General features: G+C 45.0%; 1 protein-coding gene and 1 non-coding gene across 2 annotated transcripts; both read left to right on the forward strand.

Moving 5' to 3' along the window:
- Positions 1–1,086: 1,086 nt before the first annotated feature.
- Positions 1,087–11,715, forward strand: TRIM31 (tripartite motif containing 31). The gene is made up of 8 exons (XM_068961067.1): positions 1,087–1,503; positions 2,149–2,244; positions 3,041–3,275; positions 5,079–5,213; positions 7,872–7,946; positions 9,096–9,161; positions 9,715–9,888; positions 11,189–11,715. Exons 1-8 carry the CDS (start codon positions 1,087–1,089, stop codon positions 11,713–11,715), a joined length of 1,725 nt encoding a protein of 574 aa, XP_068817168.1.
- A 1,805-nt stretch (positions 11,716–13,520) lies between these two features.
- On the forward strand, positions 13,521–13,602 carry TRNAL-CAA (transfer RNA leucine (anticodon CAA)). The gene has a single exon. It is a non-coding gene; the product is annotated as a tRNA-Leu (tRNA).
- Positions 13,603–16,777: the final 3,175 nt, after the last annotated feature.

Raw genomic sequence — 16,777 nt, forward strand, 5'->3', positions numbered from 1 at the left:
AAACCCACTCAGAAGGACAATGCAGATAGTGGAGTGCAGTTTATTACACCTGCGGGCCCAAGGCAGAGTCTCCTCTTAGCCAAGGACCCCGACCGTTTTTTGTGAAAACCTTATATACCCTAAGTGTACTTGCTCAAATCCACCTCCCCAAATTCCTTGAAACTAGTCTGGACAAGGTAAAACAGAGATACGATCAAAGTTAGCCCATGATTCATATGTCACAAAACTAGTTAAACAGTGGACATTTATCAGTAGGACTGTGGTCATATCTTGATAAACTTACGGAATTTATGACTTTGTTCTGTTATAGAGATAATTAGCATATTCTTTTAGGCAACGGAGAGTCCAAGTCCAAGTCCTCAGGCTCTTTTATCCGGGGGTCTGGTTTTCTATTGGTATGCCATTTCTATAGACGCCGGGCACAAAGTTCAGAGTCCACTGGGAGGGTGACCATGTGTGTAGCCTAATGTTTGCAGCCTGGCCTCAGATGGAGTCCAGCTCTGTCTGTTTCCTCCTTCAATGTTTTCCACATTTGCACAAAATACTTAAAAGTGCGGAACCAAATTACAGGAGGTAGAGGATTACCCCCTTCCTTTGCATATGTTCTCCCAAAGTTTGGGCTCTGCATGAAAAGATGCTCAAATCATTACTGGTGAACTGGCTGTGACCTTTCGGGAAGCATTTTCCAGTCCCTCCACTCCTTCCCTGAACCTCTGAGAACGGACTTTGGTGCCCTGGTCCTTCTAATCTCAGTTAACTGCCTCATAAACACCCTTAATTAGTCCAAGGTTCAGGAATACTTACCCCATTTTTTAAGCAGTGTATATTCATTTACTACATCCACTCATTCTCAAGAGGCAGTGAGGTAGCATTGCCCATCTGTTTCCCTCTTTATAATATTTCCTACCTTCTAATTTTGACTCTTTTCTACTATTGTTTTTTTCTCTCTCCTTTTCCTCTCTCTCTGATTCTCTAATTAATAGACTCTGACCTCCATCGCCTCTGTTACCTTCTCTTTTCCTAGAACCAGTGCCCACAGCTGACTTCTAGACTTCCTACAGACTTGAAGAACCCTTTGGCCCCATCATGGCCCATCAACAGTTTACCAGTAAGCTTCAAGAAGAAGTGATTTGCCCCATATGCATGGATATTCTGCAGCACCCTGCTACCATCGACTGTGGGCACAACTTCTGCCTCAGTTGCATCACTCAGAGTGGAGAAGCAGAAGACAGTGTTCTTAAATGTCCCCTCTGCAACAAAATTGTGAGGAGGGACACGATCACGCCTAACTGGCTCTTGGTAAATCTGGTGGAGAAAATCCAATCTATGGAGCCCTCGGAGAGGCAGCCAGAAACGGAAGAGCTGAGATGTCTAAGGCATGGAGAGAAATGTCATTACTTCTGTGAGGTTGATGGCAAGTTTCTCTGCGTGGTGTGTTGTGGATCCAAGGATCACAAAACCCACCACACAACTCTGATAGAAGAAGCTGCCCAGAGTTATCAGGTAGGCATTTGGGGGTCCCTTCCCTGTTCCCCCATTAGACCAGGAGTTCAGTGGGGACCTGGAAACTGTCATCTCCTCCCTCTGGGTTTGTACCCATTGCCCCTATCTTTGCACCTGAGTAGAAAATTTGTAGTCAAGCCCAGTAGGTTCAAAAGTCTAAGACTGGAGAACTGATGCTTGTTGCAACCAAGGTATAATGGAGAATGGAAAGAACACGGAATTTCGAGTCGGAGGTGTAGATTCATGTTCAGACTCCTGAACTTTCTATGGATCCTTCAAGGAGTCACTCTACCTCTCTGAGCTCCAGGTGCCTCCTCTTTAAATGGGGCAAACAAATTGTACTTCTTAAGAGTCGTAGGTATAATAAATGAGAGGTTTGTGGAAGTCCTTTGATAACCCCAAAGCACATCCAAATATTACTCATATTTTATTAGTTATAATTTATTACCACATTCCCTTCTTGTAGGTCACTTAGGCTTCTGAGTTCTTCCTCCCCCGTCACACCCCAGCCCCCAGCTTGAACAGGAAAGGGGCATCTGTTAATAATGACACAACGACACGTCCTCCATCCCAAGAGATAAGGAGGGCATCATGAGGCCAGGAGATCTCCAGGCACAACTTGCCATGACAACTCTCTCCCCACAGGGGCGGATCCAATCACAAATCGAGGTCTTGCAGCAAAAGGAGAGGGAGATAATTCAGATGAAGGCACAAGGTGAACACAAGATCAATGTCTCCATGGTAAGAAAAAACTCAGGTGTGGGTCTCTCTGTCCATGAGCTTGAAAGCAGAAACGGTATCTCTGCAAAACTCCTAGAATTCCTTATTACACCGACCACTCAAAAAGACCTCATTGACAAAGGAACAGATACAGAATGGGATAGAGTGTAGGAAGGACATAAAGGATTGTGGCATCAGGGATAAGGGTGTGCTCCAGCCTTCTCCTCCTCTACAGCACTTGGTCTGCCAGTGCTAGCGTCTTCCACGTCCAGCCTCGTGTTGTTGGAGTAGGTTGGCCACTTTGGTCTCCTCCACCTGGGGACAGGTAGTGTAAGGAAAACTGGTGCTGGTCTTAGAATCAGAAATACCAGTTTTAAGACCCATCTCTGCCTCTCACAGTCCCTTACTTACCTAGAAACTGACTTCTCAAATTAGAAAATGAAGACACTATGAACCCACTCAAATATCTGTACCTATTTTGTGGGTGGGTGTGTGTAAAAAGGAAAAAAAAAATTTATGTGAAAGCAGATTATAAACTGAAAAGACTTCTGGAAATATGAGTAGTTAATACTTAGTTATTAAGTATTAGCTACCTGTCCTTGAAAGCAAAAAATATAAGTAAATAACCTAATACGAAAACAAGGCACATAGTAAGGGCTTTCAAAAGCTTGTTCGCCTCCCATTTCTTTTCCTCCATGTCTGCCACTGCATGTTGCTCAGAATAAACTTAATAAAGTGATAACATTGAATAAAATGGGATAGAAGGAACTTTGAGGCCATCCTCCCATCTTCTGAATGTCCACTTTCTTGCCCCCAGGCCCAGGTGGAATTAGAGAAGCAGAAGGTCACCACAACCTTCAGACAGCTGCGTCAGGTGCTAAAGGAGGAGAAGAGCTTCCTCTTGTCCCGGATCAACTGGCTGGAAAAGGAGATCTCCAAGGGGGAGAAATTCTATGTCACTTCCACTGACACACAGCTGAACTATCTCAGGAAGCTTACGGATTCTCTGAAGTCCAGACAGTGTTTGCCGCCAGGCCAGCTGCTCCAGGTGAGTGTCCCTTGGGGACCAAGTTGTAAAAACACAGCGACCCCTCCCTGGTTACAGATCAGAGCACTGACCACGTGGCAGGATATCAGAGTTGCCTCTATCTTCCTTTCCCCAGCTCAGTGCTGTCCAATAGAAATACTGTGTGAACCATAATTTACAAATATATTTCACACAATATATATAATTTAGAAGTACAATGTGAGCTATATGTATAATTTAGAATTATTTTGCAAGACACAAATATGACTTAAACTTTTTTCCTGTAGCCACATTAAAAGGATAAAAAGACACAGGTAAAATTAAGTGAAATATTTTATTTTACCCACTATATCCACAGTAGGACTTCCCTGGTGGCGCAGACGGTAAAAGCGTCTGCCTACAATGCAGGAGACCTGGGTTCAATCCCTGGGGCGGGGAAGATCCCCTGGAGAAGGAAATGGCAACCCACTCCAGTGTTCTTGCCTGGAGAATCCGATGGATGGAGGAGCCTGGTAGGCTACAATCCATGAGGTCACAAAGAGTCAGACACAACTGAGCGACTTCACTTTCATTTTATCCAAAGTATTATAATTTCAGTCGTTAACCAATATTTTTAAAGTATTAATGAAATATTTTATGAACCTCTTCCTTTAAAAAAATTGAGTCTTCAAAATCTGGTATATGTTTGGCAGATCTCAGTTCAGACATCATATTTTGAATGGTTGAATTAAATATATTCTGACCAAATCAATATAGTTGTGGTTCATGGAAAAAGTATTTTACACTATTTCAGTTTTTTTTAATTTAAATTTGGATTGGTGACTCTCATAAAATTTAAAAATGTGGTTCCTTGTCATACTAGCCATGTTTCAAAGTGTTCAACAGCCATGTGTGACAGGTGGCTGCCATGCTGGACAGGGCGGGTCTAGGTGGTGCACAGGATGAGCTGAGCTCCCTCCTGAATCCATCTCCCACTCCCACTAGTTCAGAAATCCATTTCTTTTCTTTTTGTTTTAAGAAAGACCACACAAAGCCATTCCAGCCCTTTTCCTGTCTCTCTTCTCCCTTCTCTGGTTTAGTCTCAGAGACAAAACTTATTTTCAAACAGCTCAGTGAGTTCCTCTCGAGGTCTGACCATTTTCCTGCCTACTGGCATATTGGACACTTCCTGGAGGAACCCTTTGTGGAGATGTTCATTTGGGAAGAGAGATGTTCTCATTCCACCTGTTCTGCCCCATGCCCTGCATGGTTGATCATCCAGGTGCTAAGACTATGCTGTTTCTCTTTTTCTTCTAGGACATCAAAACTGCCTTGTGCAGGTATGATCGGCCACCCCAAATGCATTTTGCCCACTGATTCATTCATCTTACAATGCTCAACATACATTCAAATATTCAACATTCTTCCCTCCCAAGTTCCTGTCTACTCTGTCTAACTGCAGTCAGGTACTTAGGCTGCAGCTTAAGCTGAGTTGGTTACTAAAGAGAAGAGCTGTTTTCTTTATGTTCCTATTTCTTCATCACAGATTCTATTTCCTTGCACTTCCTGCATGACCTCTTGCTCAGTTAGATGGCTCCTGGGTCCCCTACCCCATCTCTCTGCCTCCTTCCTCTCTGCTTCTTTCTGGCTTATCTCCCATCTGCATTTCCATATCACACTATGCTCCACCTCACCCTGGCCCCATATCCCTAGCCCTGGCCTCCTGACTCTCAGCTCACTATCCTCTGATTTCCTTCCCCACCCCCAAGGCTCCATCACCTCATCCCCACCTCTTTGTCACAGCTCTTCCTCCCCTGCACCCCATCCCTTGATCTCACCATCCATCCAGTTCAGCCATATCTTCCTAGAAGTGAAGGATTTCACTTTCTCAACCCAACCCCTGTTTCAATGGACCTGGAGAAAAAACTCAGTGACATCAAATCACGGCATGATTCCCTCACAGAGAGCCTGAAGAGATTCAAAGGTAAGGAAGAAGCTGTCACCAACTCAGTTCACCTCCCTTTGGGGGATTCTTCCTCCATCACCCCGAGGAAATGGAACTGTAACTCATCCATGTCAGCAATAATTATATAGGACATTTCCAATGCTGGGCTCTCTGCTGGGCACTTTCCAGGCATCTGTATCTTTCTTTTCAGGCATTTCTTGCACTCTGCCTTCATCATGTTTCATCTGTTTGCCTCCCTGACTCTTCCTGTGAAAGCTGCAAGAGGTTCCCATGCCTGGCACAGTGACTGGCAGGAAGGTGGTAGACCAGTTGTCTGGTGGGCCAGAACTGGAATTCAATCTATTTCTGACTACAGAATATGAGAAAATAGATTCAAAGTCAGTGACATTTTAGGGAAATCCTTCTTGCAGCCTTGCAGGGAAACAGAAGTCAGACAGTAGATGACTTGGGCTTTAGATATTTGGTCAGATATTTTTCAAAAACATGTCTGGGTTTACAACTAGGAAGACAGCTGGGTATTTGTAAGGACTCCCTTCACAGCAAAGGTTGTGGTTGTATAAACCAGGAGTAGAGAGAGCTGGATGGAGTTTTCTCCCAGGAAATATCACAAGAGTCTCCCACCCCAAGATCCCTCCCATATGCCTCTGGAAAAACAGGAGCAGGACAATGCCCCCAAGAATACCACTTGTTTAGCTAAGAATCTCCACTCCCCAGACACAGTTTTTGTTCTTAATTTTGTTGTTTTGAACTTTTCTTTTCCCTAGTGACTGCTTTGCTTTGTCCAGCTCTCCCATCCCACGTGGGGTAATCTCATGTAATCCAACAATTCATAGTCATTTCAGGTTTTCATAGTCATTCCAATTTGGTTCTGAAGTTCCCTGGTGGCCTAGTGGTTAGGATGCTGGCCTTTCACTGCCACGGCCTGGGTTCAATCTCACATAGAAGAACTACAATCTAAAAAATAAAATTAAATAGTTTGGCTTCAGTTTAGAATTTCAATAAAGGGGTTTATTACCTTTTCATTTTGGCACAGGCTGGGATTGGGCGTGGAGAAGGGGGCTACAAATACACTCTCTACCTTTTGGCACAGATGAACGTGGTCTGCTGTATTTTCTCTCCGCCCCCCCCACCCCTACACACAGTCCCCTAACTCCCACCTGGCCCTCTTAGAGTCCGCTGGATGGAGGGGGTGCTGGGGGCCTATTTAGAACACTGGTTTAATCTCCATAGCTGCCTAGTCTGAGGATGGTTGCCTCTTGTTGGGGAATGACTGGGTCTGGGAAACCAGAGGTGGAGGGGGTTGGTGGCTGGAGCCTGAAGGCCCTGGAAGCATAGCATTCCTGGCCAGTGTTTGCTCTGGCTCCAGGTGTGCGGACCCCTCATAAGAAGGTTGCTGAGCATTCCCTATGGCTGGGCTGGTAGCCCTCAGAGGAGATGCCCTGTCTCCCTCCACCTATACCCAGGGCTGGCTCTCTCCTGTCCTGGAGCTACAGGGCACTAGAAGGGTACAGAGGCCCAGAGGAAGCCCCTTATCTAGGAGTCCCACTCTGTAGCTCTTCCCTTAGTCCAGCACCCCTACAGCAAGTGCAGGCTGGACACAGGCCATTGTCCCTGAGTTATGGGCTCATTCTCCAACCACACAAAGTCTTTTGTCCTCTGCCCCTATTTCCATGAGGGTACACAGACGTTGACAGCCCTCCATGTCTGGGAGACGGGGGCACAGAACTCCCTCCTTGGGGAGAACTGGGACAGAAGGGCACCAAGAGCCTTGGTCCGGAGCTCCCTTGCCTTTCTTGTCTTGAGTCTTCTCTTATCGGGAGGAGAGGGATTGCCACCCAGGCTTTAAGTAGGTGGGACCATCCTTTACCACACCCTGTGCCTGACCTTCTTCTGAAGCCAAAGCGTGAGGCCAAACAGCACCTTTGTCCCTCAGCCCTTTCTCCTCAGTTCTTCTCACGGAAGGGACTAGATTTGTGCTGCTCAGTATGCGCTTGGGCATTTGAAATGTGGCTCCAAAGTCAGGTGTGCTGCTAGTAAAGGAAACATGTCAGATTTCACAAGACTTACTGTGAAAATAGAATGTAAAATATAGTAATAACTTTTTATAGGTTGAAAGACAATATTTTACAATAATTATTTAAATAGAAAATACAATTAAAAATTAATTTTATCTGTTTCTTTTTACTTTACTTTTTGTAATGTGACTACTAAGTAAGTAAGTAAATGTTAGTCACTCAGTTGTGCCCGACTCTTTGCAACCCCGTAGACTGAAGCCCACCAGGCTCCTGTGTCCATGAGATTTTCAGGCAAGGATACTGGAGTGGGTTGCCATTTCCTTCTCCGGGGGATCTTCCCAACCCAGGGATTGAACCCTGGTCTCCTGTGCTGCAGGCAGATCCTTTACCGACTGAGCTACAAGAGAAACCCTTCCCTTGTGACTACTAGAAAATTTAAAATGTTATTTGTGACTTGAGTGTATTTCTACTGGACAGTGCTGGGCTAGAGAGCCACTCCAGGGTAACAGAAAGGGCATCTCTCAGAGTTTTACACCTTGGTCCACTAAGACTATGAGAGTCAAGTTCAAGGCATTTGAAATTTGATGCCCTCTGTGTGATAGTGGGTTCCTTGTTCAAACTCTCTGAATTTACTCCATCTCATTCTGTTCTCTCTCCACAGACAATCTCCAGGCTGACAGCAAGAAAGATAAAAGCAAATTCCTCAGAGGCATGACTGAGGAAGACAGAAAGAGCTGTAAGTGATGACTGCTCCTGCCATCTGGGGAAAGTGAAAAAAGCAAAGGGGAAGAATTCTGTCTCTCTGATTACACGGAGGCCAAATATAGGCGCATTCCCATTCCTCATCAAGGGAGAAGCACAGGCATATGGATATGTTTTATTATTTTAAACTCAGGTAACTCACAAAACAGAGACTAATCCCAAAATTTAGAAATATTGAAAAGTAACAGAAAATTCTAGGACTTCCCTGGTGGTCCAGTGGGTAAGACTCCATGGTTCTAATTCAGGGGGCATGGGTTCGATCCTTGGTTGGGGAACTAAGATCCCACGTGCTGCACGGCATGCCCCCCTCCCCCCAAAAAAAGTAACAGAAAGTTTCAAATTTATTCCTCCATTCCTCAGAGTAAGGAAAGAAAAGATAAGACAAGGAGAAGACCAAAGCAGCTCAGTCTCTATAGTAGTAGCTGCCATCAGCCATAGGCTGGGTTTCTGGTTGTAAGTCAGATCATGACAGCCCAGGGGAGGGAGACCCCCTGTAACCGCAGCCTATGCCCAAGCCATCAGAGATAGCCCTGCTATCTGACATGGTAACACTAGAAGTAGCATTTCTTTAAGAGCCACCATGTGCTAAGCAGTCCACTTCTAAAAGTTCAAAATCTCACTACCATCCTCCTAGATAGGTGTTATTATTGGCAATTTACAATAAATAGGGCCCCTGCAACTTCAGAGAGGTGAAGTAAATTACCCAAGTCACGTGACTATTAAGTGGAAAAGACAGCATTAGAAATCATTTTGCCAAAGCCAGAAACTACACAATGCCTTCCAAAGCCAAGAGCAGAACTTAAGATTCTGTTCCACCAGTGTTTTTCCACCAGAGGAGCTATCAGTGTTTGCACATGGTTAAGTCTCCACTGTGCTCTCTGCCTTGCGGTCTGCTGAATCACATCCCAGGCCTCAGGAAACATTCTAGGCCAGTAGAGTAGCCCCCTTCTTTGCAGGCATTGGGACAACCTGAAAGGCTTCTATACTTCCTGATGACCTGGGGGGCAGTCCTTACTGAGAAACACCAATTCTTGTTCTTATTGATGGTGGCAGGCTGTTTGGTTTTTAGTTTGCAGCTTCCGGTTATCGAGACCAACATTGGTTTTCTCTCACCAATTCCTAGGGTACCTGTCAGAGAAAAATGATCCTAAGACAAACAAAACTTCAGAGCCTGAGTTGACCCCTCCAGGTAAGAGTCCTGCCCCTGAATGCTGGTGGCTTCTAATGGTGGAGTCAAGGAACCTCCAAGTCTACAGGGGGTCAAATGCTGTCCCCACCCAAGCACTTGGAGGGTATGCAATCAATGGTAAAGAATCCGCCTGCAATGCAGGAGATCGGGGTTCTATCCGTGAGTCAAGAAGATACCCTGAAGAAAGGAATGGCTGCTCACTCCAGTATTCTTGCATGGAGTTGCAAAGAGTCTGATACCACTGAGTGACTAACACACACACACATGCAATTAAAAGGAAAAATTACAATTAGATGGAAAAAATAACTAACGTAAGCTTAACCAGTGAAGACAGCTTATAAGCAGAGGGGTTTTAATAAACTGTGCCTTTATTTAGCATTCAGTAAGGCAAGCCCAAGAATTTCTGTTGATCCCCAGCTACTGGAACCGTGTGGGCAGTTTCACTTTCCTGAGTCTACCCCTGATTCCTCCTGCTGGGTCTAGAGCTCGGTAGCACTTTCTGACATTGCTGCCTTGCCCCCACTGACCTCTCTCCTCTCCTTCTCCCTCAAAGTTGACAGAACAACTAAAACAGTGCTGCCAAATACCATACTCTCAATTTCACTCAGCCCACTCTTCCGGAGCCGAAACAGGGCCTCTTTTGTTTCTTATTCACCAAACCTGGACAGCTCTGAGAACCTGGGGAGCCCTGAAGCTACGAATATTGAAGAGCTCAGGACGGTGATAGGTGAGTGGCTGAGAACACGGAAAGGTCCCTGAGGGAGGGAAGATGGGGATGGAGGTGGGGACTTGGAGAAGGAAGCAGGTGTTCTCAAGCAAAAGGAGGACGAGGACCCAGCACTTGGCTTCTGTTTACTGCTTGGCTGTGGTGCCCCCTGGTGGATAAAGAAAGTCACTATAGTTGACTGCTCCGGTCCACTTTTTTTTTCAACTACCAAGGCATCAGTTTAGCCAGGGTGGAATCTAGAGACCAGTAAAAACTACCTGGGCCCCAATCCACCTAACTCATCCTCATGATTCTGACCGCTCTTTTTCCTCTTCCCCACATTCCCACATCCTCCATCTCTCCTAAACACCCCATCCAGTAAGGAAACATTAAGTCATATTAGAGTAAGAGGAGGACTTCCCTGTAGCTCAAATGGTGAAGAATCTGCCTGCAACGCAGGAGACCAGGATTCGATCCCTGGGTCAGGAAGATCCCCTGGAGAAAGGAACGGCAAGCTACTCCAGTATTCTTGCCTGAAGAACCCCTTGGACAGAGGAGCCTGTCGGGCTACAGTGTGTAGGGCTGCAAAGAGTCGGACATGACTGAGCGACTAACACACACACACACACACACACACACACACACAAGTAAAAGGAAGATTCCTAAGTCTTTGGCAAGGACTGGAACCACAGCTTCTTAAGCCATTGTAGAGGGAGGATGGGGCCTTCTACCTTTGACAAACTATAACTTAATACCCAAATCCAATTAAAAGCATGTGCGGGGCAGACTTCCCCAGTGGTTAAGACTCCATGCTTCCACTTCAGAGGTGGTGAGTTCCAACCCTGGTGGGGGAACTAAGATATTGCATGCTGAGCGTCCACCGCCCCGCCCCGCCTCAAAGTGTGAGAAGGGGGTGAGAAGGGGGCTGACAGTTCCTCCTTCTGCACTCCACCCCTCCACTGAACCCTGTTTTTGAGGGGTTGTACTTCAGAAAACTACTCGAGCTCAGACAATCTGAACCTCGACATTTCTTATACAAGCCTCAAATCTTGTTCTAGATATGAGGAACACAGGAAACAGGGAAGGAAGAGGAGACAGTCTCAGTTCTGAGTGTTGAGATGACACCTCCCCACCACTCTCTGAGGGAGACCACCCTCAGAGCTGCATATGGTGAAATTTAGGGATTAACGTCAAGGAGGGGGCGGGGGGCTAGGACTTCTCTGGGGGCAAAGGTGACCTTGACTTCTAGAGAAGGCCATCCTAAAGTGGGCCCGGATGGCTTGACCTGGGGTTGCCCTTCTTTCTCCTCATCTTCCTGCAGACCCACTGACCCTGGATGCGGCTTCGGCTCACCCAGATCTCATCATTTCCCAGGATCTGAAGACAGTGACGCTGAACCCGGATCTTCAGAGAGTCTGCGCTGAGCACACCGACCCCGAACGCTTCTATCCGTTCCGCTGTGTTCTGGGCTTGCCAGGCCTCAGCTCCGGCTGCCAGACCTGGGAGGCAGAGCTCCAAGGGCCCGGGGGCGGGGGTTGCGTAGTGGGCGTGGCCTCGGAGCTAGTACCCAGGAAGGGCATGCTGCAGATAGAGCCCTTGAGCGGCTTTTGGGCGCTGCGCATCGCGGGCTCCGAGTGCCAGGCGCTCACGGAGGCGGGCACCCGCGAGGATCTCTCGGTCTGTCCCAGGAAAGTGGGCGTCTGCGTGAATTACGAGTGCGGCAAGGTCGTGTTCTACGACGCCACCACGAGCAAGCACCTCTACACCTTCCACGCCTCGTTTCCAGGGCAGATCTTCCCCTTTTTCCGGCTCCTGTTTCCCGGGACCCAGATCACCCTGAGTCCCTAGAGTTGTTCTTTGCTTTCCTCTGCGTCTCCTCCCCGTTACCCCCTCGCTTTGGGATGTGTGGGATGTGTGCGGTAGGGTTGAAGCTACTTCCAGGAACCCCTTAGGAAGGTTACACTCTTTGGCTTCTTGATCGAGGCCTGATATCTCTGACATTCCCCCCACGGCCCCCACCCCGCCCTTTACATTTACCTTGTTACTTTCAGTCCCCTTTTCTCCCCAGTATACCTAGGTTGAAAAGGAAGCTTCAAGTAGACAAGACTATTTACTGTCGCATTATGAATCAATAGGTGATAGTTGAAGATTCTGCAATGAGAATGTTGGTTGAGACACAGATTCCAGGAGACCACACACTGATTTGAGGCTGTGGCTTTTCTCCTCGATGTCCTTGAGAGTGTGTGCAGGCTTGCCCCGTCTGGACCTCATCCTTTCGAGGGACCTGGAAAACATGACGCCGAATCGCGGATTGTTGTCTCCCCAGACGACTCAGTCAGGTCTAGACCTTTTGCAAGTGAGGACTGTCTGTCTATTATTTTAGGACGACCTCCAGGATATATTAAGTGAAAAAAAACCAAGATGGAGGATAGTGCACACAGCATGCTACACTTTACCTAAGAAAAGGGGAAATGTAAATATACTTTTTTATTTTTGCTTATATTTATTTTTAAAGTGGAAGGATAAACCAAAACCTAACAAAAACACTTACCTTTGGGAGGAGGGGAAACCAAGTGGAAGACATGGAAATTAGGCTTTGGAATTGTATAAATGTTCTACATCATTATAAAACAAAATTAAATTAAAACAAGAGAAACCTAACTGTGTAAGTAGTTGGTAGCTTAAATTCTCCGTTCTTAGGAGTTAGTTTAGGTGACTTTAAAACACAGTAATTTAGCTGTATCTCCTTTGTGGAATATAGCCTAATGACAAAAAGAATTGAAAATAAAACTTAAAATCTTCAGTTATCATCTTGGTAATAATATTTTTGTTGTTATTCTGAATTTACTATGTATTATGTTGTTTAGTCCCTAAGTCATATGTGACTCCTTTGTGACTCTATGGCTTCTCTGTCCATGGGATTTTCCAGGCAAGAATACTGGAGTGGGTTGCCATTTCCTTCTCCAGGAGATATTCCTGATCCAGGGATCCAACCTGTGTCTCCTGCATTAGCAGGCAGATTCTTTACTGCTGAGCCACCTGGGTAGCCCATGTATTATGTATGTGTACATATATACCCAAATATAATAAGATAAAGAAAATAAGCAATTATGTTAACATTACCAGGAACCAAGATTTTCCACCTGAAAGATTAGTTTTCTCTTATGATTATGACGTAAAAGAAGAGAAATAAAAACATAGTGATCCCAAATTTGAATTGGAAAATCAAAATGTGATAAACTCATGATGCGTGTTCCTTAAAAAAATAATAAAATGCATTCCTTAGCTTCCTTCACAAAGAAGCCCTATTATTAAAAATAATAGCCTAACTGGATGCACTGAGCAAGCCCTGCTTACACCCAGATGAAAATCTTATTATTTCCCGCTCAAAAGAAAATGGCTCCTTGAAGAACTGGCTAATTCTAGGTCTGAGAGAAGAAATACACAAGATGACCCTGGAGCATTTTGTCACATCAGATTGTGAGAAAGCTACTGGGGCCATGTCTGGTTAAAGATGGGACACTTTTAAGCATGAAGGAGGATAATATCTGCAATTAATTAATATATGTCAACTATGCAAAAAATAAAGTTCCACCAGTTCATTATGACAACTAAAAACTCACTGGTCACTTTTGGAAGATGCTAGAAACTGAGCTGTGATGGCCGAGTGGTTAAGGCATTGGACTCAAAACCCAATGGGGTTTGCCCGGGCAGGTTCAAATCCTGCTCACAGCATTCTCCTTTGGGCTTCCTTTGTGGCTCAGCTGGTAAGGAATCCACCTGCAATGTGGGAGACCTGGGTTCAATCCCTGGGCTGGGAAAATCCTCTGGATGAACGGAAAGGCTTACCCACTCTAGTAGTCTGGCCTGGGGTTACCAAGAGTCAGACACGACTGTGCAACTTTCACTTTTCTTTCAGAAACCTTTACTTCTTCCTGAACGCTGGTAAATAAAGACACAGTTTTTATGCCACCATTCTTGTACAAATATATCTAAGATCACCAAATGGTTGAGGGACAGTTTATTACATATTCCAGCTAATAAATGAAGACAAGGTGGAAGAATATCATTCTTTTTAATGCCTAATGAAATAAAGGACCAATGCAATAATCAACAGCTGCTAGAAACATATGTGAAAAGCTTATGGGAATCTTACAATGATGAATCATTCCGACAATACTTGAACCCACTGATCAACTCTAGCATCATAAAAACAGAGACAATCCAACATTATGTGCTCTCCAATGTAATACAATAGGAAGTAATGACTTGATGTATACTTGCCAAAAATGATGAACCTAAAACCCATCTATCAGAATCGTTTTAACAATGCTAACAGAAATGCAGTCGGCAAATCCAAGTTTGGGAAAATTCACAGGACAGAGAATCAGTTATCTTCATCAGATAAGTTTCCAGAAGAAAAGGGATTGGGGTGCAGGTGGGGGAGATAAGAAAAAGGAAACTTAAAGATTGAAAGAGATATCAAGCAAACGCTGTGGTGGACTTGTTTGCATCCTGGTTTGAACGAATTAATTGTAATCTAATTTTAAAACATGAGACAAAATTTAACAGACTGTACATTTATATTAAGGAATTGTGCACTTTTCAGGTGTGATAATTGTACTTTTTAAAGTGAGGTTTTGCACTCTGACATAAATCACAGCAGGATCCTCTATGATCCACCTCCCAGAATACTGGAAATAAAAGCAAAAATAAACAAATGGGATCTAATTAAAATTAAAAGCTTCTGCACAACAAAGGAAACTATAAGCAAGGTGAAAAGACAGCCTTCAGAATGGGAGAAAATAATAGCAAATGAAGCAACTGACAAACAACTAATCTCAAAAATATACAAGCAACTCCTGCAGCTCAATTCCAGAAAAATAAGTGACCCAATTAAAAACTGGGCCAAAGAACTAAATAGACATTTCTCCAAAGAAGACATACAGATGGCTAACAACACATGAAAAGATGCTCAATATCACTGATTATCAGAGAAATGCAAATCAAGACCACAATGAGATAGCATTTCACACCAGTCAGAATGGCTGAGATCCAAAAGTCTACAAGCAATAAATGCTGGAAAGAGTGTGGAGAAAAGGGAACCCTCCTACACTGTTGGTGGGAATGCAAACTAGTACAGCCACTATGGAGAACAGTGTGGAGATTCCTTAAAAAAAATGGAAATTGAACTGCCTTATGACCCAGCAATCCTATTGCTGGGCATACACACCGAGGAAACCAGAATTGAAAGAGACACGTGTACCCCAATGTTCATTGCAGCACTGTTTATAATAGCCAGGACATGGAAGCAACCTAGATGTTCATCAGCAGACGAATGGATAAGAAAACTGTGGTACATATGCACAATGGAGTATTACTCAGCCATTAAAAAGAATACATGTGAATCAGTTCTAACGAGGTGGATGAAACTGGAACCTATTATACAGAGTGAAGTAAGCCAGAAAGAAAAACACCAATACAGTATACTAACACATATTTATGGAATTTAGAAAGATGGTAATTATAACTCTGTATGCGAGACAGTAAAAGAGACACAGATGTATAGAACAGACTTTTGGACTCTGGGAGAGGGAGAGGGTGGGATAATTTGGGAGAATGGCACTGAAACATGTATACTATCATGTAAGAAATGAATCGCCAGTCTAGGTTCGATACAGGATACAGGATGCTTGGGGCTAGTGCACTGGGATGACCCAGAGAGATGATATGGGGAGAGAGGTGGGAGGGGGGTTCAGGATTGGGAACTCATGTACACCCGTGGCGGATTCATGTCAATGTATGGCAAAACCAATACAGTATTGTAAAGTAAAATTAAAATAAATAAATAAATTAATTAAACAAATAAAGTGAGGTTTTGGTATATTGAAGTTTTATTAATAAAATACGCCTGGAATTTGCTTAAAAATGACACACTGGGGAAAGGGGGAGGATGAGTGGGAGGCAATTGATGAAACAAAATTGGTCATGAGCTGATCATTGTCCAAGGGGGTGATAGTTGCACAAGAGCTCATCATATTAATTTCTCCACTTCATGTGTGTTTTAATTTTTCTATAATAAAAAAGTTGACACACAAAAAATTTAAGACATCCTGTAAGTGTGGCCTCCCATGGTCAATATTTGGGAGTGGATCTAACGCAGAACCCAAAAATCCTTTCAAAGATGTGAAAAGATTTTAATTTTTAGAAAGACTGGCTTAACCTGGAGTATGAGAGGATGTCGTTTCCCTTTCAAAGGCAAATCGTCAGTCCTTTTTCTTCCTTAATTTCCTCAAAATTAATCTCAGGACCAGGTGCATCCTCCTAACTACCCACCTCCCCACACCACCACCACCACCAGCATCACGCGGAGCAAAGACCTTTGTATATAGTGTTGCCACGTGAGGGATCGAAATTAAACTCAAAGAAGGACTGCCCCTGTTTCAAAGATAATCCGATGAAAATAAGAGGCGAGAGGCTTGGAAACCTAAGCCAAGATGACGACAAGATGACGGGGAGCAAGACTCAGAATTTGCTCCAGAGTTCCAGATTATTACAGGTTTCTTCCTCTTCGACTCCCTTCAGCTGGGTGGAGAGAGGGGTAGGCGGATGGGGCGGGCTTCCCGGGCATTTACAGCCAACCGGTTCCAGTTGGGAAACGGCTGGATTACAAAGGCGTGGGGAGCCGCCCGCGGATCTCCGTGTGGCCGCGCGCTCGTCTCCGCAGGGGCAGGGCGCATCCAGGTGTCCGGCCGGGAGAGGCAACTCCCGCAGCGCAGATTCCAGGAGCGCCCAGTCAGCCCCAGCCCGGCCCCCCTCATCCTGTTTCCCGCGTCGCCCTCAAGGCACCGTCGATTACAGAAGCAGCCTTCATCTGCCTGTTAGGCAACGACGGGGGACAAGGTGACCA

This window comes from Capricornis sumatraensis, chromosome 22 (genome assembly GCF_032405125.1).
Source record: "Capricornis sumatraensis isolate serow.1 chromosome 22, serow.2, whole genome shotgun sequence".
NCBI classification, from domain to species: Eukaryota; Metazoa; Chordata; class Mammalia; order Artiodactyla; family Bovidae; genus Capricornis; species Capricornis sumatraensis.